At 35.9% G+C, this 11,653-nt stretch overlaps 1 protein-coding gene across 1 annotated transcript in view; it reads right to left on the reverse strand.

Moving 5' to 3' along the window:
* ANOS1 (anosmin 1) overlaps positions 1-11,653 on the reverse strand; it is a 126,800-nt gene that overhangs the window by 10,038 nt on the left and 105,109 nt on the right. The window contains exons 11-12 of the mRNA XM_017736982.1: positions 2,306-2,400; positions 3-114 (exon numbers count right to left, since the gene is read on the reverse strand). Coding sequence (XP_017592471.1) covers positions 3-114; positions 2,306-2,400 — 207 coding nt within the window. The remainder of the gene's footprint in view (positions 1-2; positions 115-2,305; positions 2,401-11,653) is intronic.

Consider the following 11,653-nt stretch of genomic DNA (forward strand, 5'->3'; position numbering starts at 1 on the left):
TGGGGTAACAAAGAAAGTACTCTCAGCCTTAAAACGACCTTTAGATTTTGCAGGCAGAACAGTTACTTTGTATTTGCATGAAAATGACAGGTCCTTCAGAATAATGTAGTTTTCCTACAATAAGAAAAACAAAAAGATCACATGCTACAAATAGAGCCCAAGGAAAAAAAGAAAAAAAAATAAGAGCAAATTGAAAAATAACTTTGGCAAAAGATGAAAAGTTTTCTCCAAGAGATAACTTTCCTGGATGCTTAAGACATACCAACGTGGTTTTAACTCGGAGAAAAAAGCAAGTGTTGTCAATGTTATGATTATTTTCAGTAGTAAGATATCTTAGCATTGTATTTGAATATGCCCTTCAGTTCTACACAGTTCCTTCGACATGCCGTATCAAAGCAACTGACTTCTAATATTTAGAACAGTCTCCCTCGATGGCAGTGGGGGTAGCAATGTGAGGATATAAATGCTAATCGAATTAAATAAATGTAAGAAAGCTGAGTTAAGGTGCTGTAAATGACAGGCTTCATCTATGTTTAACTTTTTAAAAGCACATTTAAAGGTCAGCATGGCTTTATGGATGCATATTTTTCCACTTCAGTACATTAAGTACTTCTATATTCTTATCAGGAAAAAAAACTCCACAGCTAAATAATACAAAGCACAAGTCTCTGTTTAAGGACAATGAGTGGAGAAGAAAACTTTACACAAAGTGTAAGAGTCCTGCTAAATTCTTACTGTTGTCTGAAGTACTTTTGAAAATTACAGTCTGAAAGCTTTAGCACAAATCATATGTGTAAAAAAATGGTTGGTTGGTTGGTTTTTATCCTGGAAAAATCTCTAATAAAACCTTACTGGCTAAGGTCAAAAGTCTTTCACTACCTTTTGGATCTTTAATTCCCTTCAGAATCACTAATTTCCCATGTTCTTCTGCATAACTCCCTCTTTTTTCTAATTGCAAATTAGTCTAACCTTCACTTGGAAGGTCATTTTCGATGGGACATACAGATTGGGCTGAGACTGGACTTTAGTCCCTGACTTCCACCTGTCAGGAGAGTGGTCCAACAGATTTGGTGTCTCCTTAAAATTGTGACAGGACTATTTTTATTCATCATGACAGGGCCTAAATGCTCAACACTGAAAGTGTAAGGCCTTTGTACTCCTTGACCTACACATATCCAGCACTAAACGTTTTGTACATCGGCCTTCGTCTGTTTGCTTGTAGTTAGCTTCTTCCTCAGAAGAAACACAGAGAAGTAGATTGGATGAACTACCAAAAAATGATTGAAAGCAAGTAAATTCATTAATCCCACAATGCATTTGGACAGATGTCCAAACAGTCTTTCCTGACCTCTAGTGGAAATAAACTTCTTAAATGTTAAGTTTCTCCTACCTCCAGTGTTCATATCTTGAAATATTGCAAATGATCATAACATTATGTCAAAATAATTTTTTAAATCCACCTCTAATATTGCTTTGCTGACCCCATGAAGCAGTAAATCTTACAAGCTAACACCATTCTGTGTGACAAATTATGCCTTTTGATTTACTCTTTTACATGCCATTAATTCCCCTGAATTGATGGGGTAGTACAGGTCAGAGTAAGAAGGAAAGGTGAATTGTGATTTTGTCCATTCTCCATAACACACTAAATCAATCATGATGCACCAATCACATTACTCTGTTGTTCAAATAATGTGTTACAGAGACAGATGACACTTGATAGCAAACAAATTAAGTACAACGTACTGCCACTGCAATATATATTTGGGCTGATGTACTTACATGGAGCTTAGCTTCCCATCTGATATCTGTTCAACTTCCAGATTTAATATCTAGTATTTGTCACCTACAGTCCTTCTTTTCTTATCTATTATTCTCCTCAGGGTTGTGAAACTCACCTGCATGTCTAAAAGAAAACCTGGTTCATTAATTACTATTATTACTGTTCAGTATTTGCACTGTGCTATAGTCCTACATTATTAATTGCAGATAAAGCTCCATGTCCTATATGCCGTAGAAGTATATAAGTACTTAGTTAAGGAGTTCGTCTGATCTCATTTTCTGCGTAACAACAAAAACAAATAAAAGATTTCAGCCTAGTGTGGATTTAGGAAATCCAAGCAACCCCAAACCAGTCCAGATGCATAATTTTTATTTTTTGCCAAAGAGGAACATAAAAGAGAAAGCATCCTTACTGATCCATGAAACAGGGTATAACACATATTGTGTTATGTTACAGAACCATCCTTTCTCTTGCTGCCTAGGAACTACTCAGAGTCAAGCAGAAGGCTGAATGGAGACTTACATAAGTCAGCTCTGTTACTTTCCTAAGTCCTTTGGTGTCATTGTGTGCACAGGACTCCAGTAGCCAGTGGACTTGGAATTGATTCATGCTGCTATCTAAATGATATAAAAAGAGAGGAAAAGACATATATTATACATATATTTTCACCATTGCAACTCTTCTGGCTTCTCTGAATAAAAACAGAAGGACTTTTAAGTATTGTAGAGTTGGTAATTCCTCCACCTAAGCAACCTTTACTATAATGGAGAAAATATTATACACCAATGTAATTCAAACCTTGTATCAGCTAATGGATATAAATTTTAAAATAGTGAAATTGCATTTTCAGATATGTCACCATATACTGCTTACATTAAAAAAAAAAAGAATTTAAATTGAGCATCAAAAAAAAAATCTCAGTGCAGCTACTTCCAATGATCCTGCAAATAATGGGACTGATTTTGTGTCAACTGCCTGACTGTTTATATTGTTAGAGCACTGCAATACTGCTGCCTGGCAGTGCCTGAGAAATCTGTGCCTGCAGATATGTGAAAATGCCTGTAAATCCCTGAGCTTTCTTCTTTCAGGATATGCTATAAAACCTGTTCTGTATCTGTCCAAATAAAATTCTAGTCTTGACTCTTATGAGTAATACTGAAGGCTTAAGTTTACTCCCATTTAAATCAATGACAAAACTTGCTGCAGTACCAACAGTATAAGCTTTCATCTTATTTCCAGCTCTTCTAGCTTTTTGTCTAATAATGCTTGAATAAGGAAGCAAAACAAAGAGCAATAAAGAATTGACAAAAGTAGTAAAACTCATTAGGTAGTGCAAGTAGTTCCTGACATTTTTCTGGATTTCATTCTCTATACAGGGAATGCAAAATTATGTCTGTTATTATTAATTAGCTTGGTATGACACAGCCACTAATGTGCCTGACAGTGGGTTTCAGGATGGAAAACAAATATCTCTGACGCCTTAAGGGCTGATCTGGCATTAGACTGCTGTGAGCAGTTTGGATGAAGAAGAAAAGAATTGTATACTAAAGAGAAAATAACTAGTGCAGGAAACTAGCTGAAATGGCCCCTTGAAATAGATTTTTGCAGTAGCTGATCTTCATAACAACATGCATGCTAATTATTTTTGCAATTTCTTTGGAAACAATATTTCTTTCAAAAAGAAATCTCTAATAAAAGTACATTTCCTGCTTTGTGATTGTTCCCTCTCATTTAAAATAAATAAAGACATGGCTGTGTTTTTCCTTGTCCCTTCAAACTTTCCCACTTGATGTGCCTATTGGATGAAGACAAAAACTACTCACAGTGCATTTGTAAGCAGGTTTCATCTGATTTCATCTCTTCCAGTTCACTCCATTATCGAATCTCACCTGCTAGATGATCCTTAAAGGCTCTTCTGACCCAAACCATTCTATCATTCTATGATTATTTTGAACTATCTTCATGGGTGGAACTGCTCTTTGCAAAGATACAAAATGTGTATTTTCACTTGTAATACTTTTCACTTGCAATCTATAAATAAATCACTCTTCTTTGGCTAAACCTTTATCCAAGCCAATTAAACCTTCTAATTATCCAGCAGTAAGAGACTGGATAAAACACATTCCTAAGGTGGGTTACAAAATACCACTACACAGGCAACTGGGAAAACACAAATCCCAATCATCAAGACCTTACAACAGCTCAGCATTCAGACATATCGGTGTAGAGGTTTACTAGGCCTCTGTTCAGAAATGTAATTCAAGGTAGAATCATAGAATCATCAAAGGGTTTAGGTTGAAGACACTTTAAGGGTCTCTCAGCTCCAACCCCTCTACCATGGGCAAGGGAGACCTTCCACTAGACCAGGCTGCCCAATGCCCCATCCAACCTGGCTTTGTACACTACCAGGGATGGGAAAAAAATATTTATTTGCAGCTACTGCCACATTGGAACCCTCTTTGTATTTTCAGGCAGGTCCACCTCCATTCAGTATGTGAGCCTCTACTCCCAGACAGTTCCTTCCTTCCTTCCTACTTCTTTTCTGCATTAGCAAACCCTTAGTAACACATTTGTAAACACCTGTGGTTTCTGATAACTTCTCTACTTGAAGAAAATAGAAATAGGTTAAAGAAGAATATAGAAAATTAGAAATATGTTTTAAAAAATCTATCAGCTTGTACCATAAATGTAGGGTGAAGGTTTTCAAAAAACATAATTTCTTTATTTTATTTGAGCTAATGAATCTTAAATTGATAGTATTCTGGTATTCTGATAACAACCTATACTGAAAAGAGAGGATTTTTTTTCTTTCCAGTGAGTATGCAATTAAAGGTTATCTGAAAAAGGTTTTTGCATCATATCTACAAGTACATCAACTGTTATAAACTAGAAGGCATCATGACAGCCAGCAAGACTAAAACTTCTTCAATTGTCACCTCCATATTTATGATTGTTGTTATCTAAAAAAATTGAAGATACACTGGTTAAATGCCACGTGTTACAAAAGAGAAATTAAAAACAATTCACAACAACCCCCACACAATTTGCTCCTTTTAAAAAATCTATCCTGTCAGTGCCTAAAGTCTGACTAATACAATGTAAAACAATACAATAAAAAAAGTATACAATAAGGAAGTAGCTCCTACTTGAGACAGAATCTTTTTTTAAAGTAGGAAAAGTTGGGGCATTTTGTGATTAAATAAAGCTAGAAGCCTGAAAAACTGTGTGTGCATGCGTGAAGTATGCACATGAAATGACAAGATTGTTTTAGAAATTACCTCTAGTATTTTTAAAAGCAAAAGGAGGCAAAATGCATGAAATTATCTAAAAAGCCCAATAAGAAATTGAGAAAAATTACGAAAATATGCCTTGTCTTATAAAGTTGCTCATAAAGATCATGGCTCTAGAGTTTTATGAAATATTATACTGCTGAATTGTGTTTACAACACATGCAAAAGAAAAGCTTCTCCCAGCCCTCCTTTCAGCAATGCACACTATCCTAGCGAGATCACTGCCATAAATTTTACTTAGATTGTTGGGTTTAGCAGTCCAATACAAACTGAGGGGTAGGTGCTGGAGGAGCTACTCAAGCTGATCCAGCTGAATGTCAGCCACTGCCACCAGAGCCAAGGGTTCTGGATTAAGCTCAGCTAAGGTTAATACACTGAGCCCACAGCCACACCTGTTTCCAAAAAGTCATTTGAGTAGTTAATATGAACAGAATATTCATTACCTAATGGGACTGATTTTGGACAGCTTTATCAGAAAACTCTGCTATCCCTTCTAAAATAAGTACAAAACACTGTCAAGAAATTGCCAGACTGCTTCAGACTGCTTCCCTGATACTTCAGATGTCACAGCATCAATCCCCTTTTGAATATCTGGAGTTCTCTTGATTCTAAATTTTCAATTAGGAGTCTTTATAAAGCTTTTTAACTTCACTGTTCTCATGGTTAGAATGTCTATCATGTGACACTAGAAACAGTGATGTGTGCACAAGCAGCAAGCATTTGTTATTTCCCAGAACTCAAAATATTTGTATAGAAACACTGAACCTGAAGGACATAATAAGTACTAGCAGTCATTTGAGCAGCTCTAAGCTTGTGAAATTAGTCAACAAAATAGCCACATAAGTAAGAACAGCAGACATCTTATTCAAATAATTGCTTTAATTTTAAATTTATGTAAAGAAAAAAAAAAAGGCAATACGGGACAATTACTTTAAAAATCTCTTCATGATACTGACAATGAAATTACCTCCAGATACCCAAGCTAAAGACTTTTAGATCTGTAAGACAAATGCACATATCTAATCTTTTCAAATAAACTAATAGCTGATGTTAATTATTTTGACTATGGTTTTTAAAGTAGATTTTCTGAAGCGTAAATTGTTTCTGGACTGTAGTAGGTTGAACCTGAGTTGATGGACTTAAGAAAAAATGTCTATACAGATACCACATGACCATGTTCTTAAAATCCCACATACACTTAGCTCTTTTTCTCAACAAGGGTATGCAGCTAACTTTGTTGGACAGAAATCTCACATCTCTAATTAGAAATGTATGGATCAGGTGATGCCCCAGAGCATGCTTTTTAAATTTACCCCAAACTGCCTTTCACATGATCATCTCCACAAAGCTGTCAATAGTGTTTAGAAATACGTTCTTCACCAGATTTTTGTGCTTTCTTCCCCTCCCCAACTTAAACTCTTTAGATCCATTTTAACAAAAAACAAATAAATATATTTCAGATTTTTCTGGATGGAAAATGTGCATTTATTCTATATCCTCAAACTTTAAAAACAGCTCAAAATTCTACTAATGCCAATGCCAACTACATCTGTTTGCCACTTGGAAAACTTCAGGTTCATATGCACAATTTAAGCATCTTAAATTGATATACTGCAACATAGCCTAAGCTATGGCTGCACAATGGTTACTAGGAATGCCCTCGGCTGAACCTCATCATCTCCCCACAGAATTTAAAGCTCTTGAGTGCCATTGAGAAAAATAATCCAGCAGAATGCCAGGTAACTCTGCAACTTCCCCTAGAGGGAATTTCTGGTTTAAATGGTTCTACAGTTTATTTAAAATAAACTAAATTGTAAAGGTGATTTCTTTTTCTCATCTTTGTCAAACTCTTCCGTTTTGTAGAAATGTGTTACTGCCAGCCATAGGAATAATTTCATCTAATGTGGTTTCTTTTTTTTACCATGCTATTGCAGACAGCTACTTTTTCTGCCTCAAATACTTTTTTCTCCTTTATATTGCAGTGACTGTTCCAGGAGGGTGCCAAATTGACTATCATAAGGAACTGAAGCTTTGTAGCTGAAAAATTGGCATAGCATGGGCATAAAAGCAGTGAAATTTGTTCATGGCAGCCCAACACCACCAATATAGAGCTACTCCAGGAAACCAGGTAAACAGAGGTATTTATTTCTTTGTATCCTGAGATCCACAGCAAGAAAACCGCACCAGACTGCAGTTTTGGGAACGGGGGCTACTTCTGCACTGGTTTGCTTGAGGTCTTTAGGTAAAGCACTTCATGGCTTCTTATCTCTATTCCACCCCTGTCAAGTAGTGCAAATGATAACAGTGTGTGTTGTAAAAGTATTTCAGCTCTTGTATGTTATTCTGATGTGGGTCTCTACTATTTGGTACAAAAATGCCAATTAATACCAGCTGTGACAGCACTATTATGCAGGCAACCAAATTACAAAAACTTACTAGAAAGGAACATCAAATGGGATTTGCTGGAAGACAAGGTTTCACAGCAGACGTGTTCAACAGCAGCAGCTCAAATTAAGGTTTAATTACAATAAAAATGTCTGGCATCAATAAACACGGTAACATCAAGTTGATTTCTGCATCATGACAGGATTGAAAATAATTAACATGCAGTGTCTGACAGATTTTCCTATTAGAATAAAAGACAGTATAAAAGTAAATATTATAAAATAAGACATATGAAAACCTTTACCTGCTAGCATAAAATTATTAATTTAATGCAAATAACTAGCAGCTGTGAAATTAGTATTTCAGTAAAAAAAGAAACTACATTCTGTATTTTTTGTCAAGATATCTCAACAAACTGACTCCCTCCAAAATATATACAAATAATTAATATGCTAACTGTACGTCAAAAGGAGCTGCTATCAAAGCTTAGAAGATAATGAGCCATATGTAAGCCTGCTGTCTTCATTCAGAGCTAACCTTTCTTCACACAGAATGCTGTAAGGAGGATGAAATATCTGTGAAACTATTCAGTAATAAAATTATTGAAATAATTTGTTCTGTGTGCAGGTACACCTTTAAATTTATTGTATTTTGTTAGATCTGGTATTTCACATAGCAAACCACAATGAGTTTTTGTGACTGGTCACATGTTCTTTGTTTTTCTTTGCATACTGGGGAGGTTGTTCTTACAAGCTTCTGAGCACACTGGCCATTAATCAACAAAGCACTTAGGCATATGAACAGTTGCGTTAACTTCAATAGTTAAGGGTAGCTAAAGGGTCAGGCCAGAAAGTTTAGAACCTAGCAAGATTAAGACACTAATGACCATCAAAACTATAGTTAAAAGATGGTCTTGAACATGTCTTTGATGGTCTTAGACTAACAGGAAGAAGGAAATATAAAAAAATTAAGTAATTTCCTTTCTGGATCATGTGTCTTGCAGCATTATTGCTCTAAAAGTAGGCTACAGTAAGGGGAAAATATTTTATATTTAATATCACAACACAGAGCAGAATCTGCTCAGGGCACATGAAATACATTAATTGTTTCTACTGTGAAGTCATAGTATGATTTTTCAGAGCTCTGTATAAATCCTGTGTCAACATACCATCGAGGAAAAAAATATTTACCTCACTGTATTGAATGGTGAAGGTGTAGCAATGGTAAATGGTAAAATTAATGATGCCTTGCACGTAGTAAAACATGATCAACTCTGAAGTGCTCAAAGATGTGTACAAGTCAAAAGCTTCCTGAAAATATGTTCCTGCTCTTTCTCCTCCCAGTACGTAGCCCCTGATACACCTTTACAGCTGGCGACCTACTACAATCCAGCACTGATTCCAACCCACCACTCCAGCAGAAGGATGAGCAGCAGCAGCTGCTCTGCAGCATCACCTGCCTGCATTTCCACACCACAAACTATAAAGCAAATATTTGAGATAGAACGTTATGAAGTGTCCGCTGCTCTCTCAGGCTTGTGTTCCTCTGTTTATTGGACCAACATAGTTTTCCACATTAGAAAGACATCTACAATATACAATTTTCCTTTAATGCTTTTTCTGATAAAATTCAGTTGCTGGAGAGGTCCCGGAAAATATGCAGGGAAGGCTGAAATATGGGCAAAATCCAAGTGAACAAATGAAGCAGTGTTATTTACTACTAGTTTCTTCAGTTTTGAAGACATGATCAGCGTGAAGTGATTCACATGGTATTTATTGCATTGTAATAACAGCATGACAGAAGACCAGTTTGGGAAGGGATACTTCAGTGTACTGCAGAGAAGCAAAATATGATCTCAGTCAGGACTAGATCATAACACTTATTTATTTCTTCATCTATTGGTTCATGAGCCATTATATTATTCTGATTCATGGTGTCCAACATTTGCAATCTGAAGCTAATGATAGGACAAGACATAATGCTATAATAACAAGTGCTATTTTACTCATGGTAGTTTAGCAAACGCAAAATGAGGCAAACACTACCTTCAACTAATGTAAAAATGCTGCATTGATGTGATAATGCTTTGCAAGTCTCTCTGCATTCCCCTTTTCCCTGTAAAAACTACTTGTTCTGTCTCAGGCATTTTAGGTGACTTCTCTTGAAAAAAATTAAATGATAACAGCTCTGTCTCTTTTGCTTCCTCTGCACTGATTCACCCTATGGTGTAAAAAAAAAATTTTGTTTGGTTATGAAATTCATTGTACTCGTGACATCTCTTGAGAAAAAAAGCTTTTTAATAATCACCTATTCAAGCAGTATGATTAAAAAAACCACCAAAACCTTCAGCTGACATTTAAACTTCACTCAACAAACAATTCTTAGCAAGACAAACTATACTGTTTCCTGCTCTTACATGGAATATAAGCAGCTTCAGTTAAATCACAAAGATTTTGTTTCTCATATTATGCCATTTAAAACAAACTTTCTTTCTATAGAACACATTCTTAGTATAATAGAACAGAAAGCCTTTCCAAAAATGATATTAACAATTACTGTGTAATTTAAAGACAGGCCTGAGACACAGTATTTTTGTCCATATCTAGTCCTAGGAAACCTCAAGGTCTGAAGCTGTTTATATTGAAGGATTTAAGTCTGGGATCATCTCTAAGCCGGATTACCTCTAGCCTTACTTATTTTCCCACACACAACATCCTATACAAAGTGAGTTCAACAGGATCTCATTCTGGTTTTCCATTACATGGAAATTTGCCTCTTGTAAGCTCCAAGTCTCACAATAGCTGCTTGTAGCCTGAATAGAGGCTTTCTACATTACTCCCTCATAGCCAGATTTTCAAAGCTATCAAAGCACCTGAATTTAATGAAAATGAAAAAAACCCAAACAAACAAGTCCAAGGCTTGCCAAGGTTATACATATATTGAAAATGTCACCAGGTGCTTTACCATTAACTTTAGCCTTCTGTGTAACATTGAAAAATGCGGACAATAATTTAGATGAGCAGACTATAATGAAGGTAAGCTGACTATACTGAGGGTAAGTAATCTTGGAATCTCTCCCAGTTCCAGACTCATCTTGCCCCTAATTCCACAGCGGGAGGAGATGCAGGGAGGCACCAGCTACTCCCTTCTCTCTCAGACCTCATGCAAAAGCCGTATATGGATGGGTTTGCATGCATCTACAGTGATCCACAGAGTTCCAAAGCTGGACTTTCCTGATATGCATTATGGAATGCCACACCAGGATGTTGCCTTGCTGAACTGGTATTCAAAAAGTTTATGGCATTAACATGCAGTTCCTAAATCTGCAGTTTAAGATTGATGAGTCTATGAGAAAAAGAACAAGCAAAACCAGGTTAAATATCTATAAAATCTATCTATAAAATCATGTGCATACAGACAAGGTAAACAGAGCAAGAATTAGGATTCATATAAATGTAGAAGAATTGGCTTTAAAAAAAAAAAAAGTGGTTCTACATAGAGAAAGCACTTAAAACTTTGAAACTCCATCACTCATGATGTTTCAGATGCCCTGAAACTTAGTGACCCTCATAGGACACTGGATATTATTGTGAAGATAAATGCATCAGAAGTGAATAAACACAGTGAAATTACATTGGGCTCAGGAATTTTCATTAACTAGAAGGTAGCTGAAGCTGGAACAATAACATGCAGAAATACCATAACACTCTTGCCCTATTCTTATGTTCCTTTGGATTTGCTTTTGGCCACTGCCAAAAACAGAACACTTATTGGGTAGGATCTTTGGTCTAGACTACTATGGATATTTTTATATCCATAGTTTATGATCACAGGAGCAAAACGAACTGATATTAACAACTCATTATACATCATGGGACATCTTAGATTATAATTTCAGTTTCAGATACCCTTATTTTGGTCTCTATTTGTAGTGTTTATGCAACTGGTTTTATGGCCACCTACTAAACTAGCTAATTAAAAAATACAGGTTAAAAAGAGGCATGTGGAGGAAAATTGACCCAGTTTACAAGAGGACACTCATTAGTTTAAACCACCTTCACCATAAGCATGATGACTCCCTGCTGATAGGTTAACCTCTCCTGGATCATAAGCTCAATACTTTATCCAGAACTTAGGCAGGCTAAGAGAGCACTCATGAGTACTTATTAGCCCATAGCTCATGAGAAGTATCTTT

The sequence above is a fragment of the Corvus brachyrhynchos genome, unplaced genomic scaffold, assembly GCF_000691975.1.
Source record: "Corvus brachyrhynchos isolate BGI_N302 unplaced genomic scaffold, ASM69197v1 scaffold83, whole genome shotgun sequence".
Taxonomy (NCBI): domain Eukaryota; kingdom Metazoa; phylum Chordata; class Aves; order Passeriformes; family Corvidae; genus Corvus; species Corvus brachyrhynchos.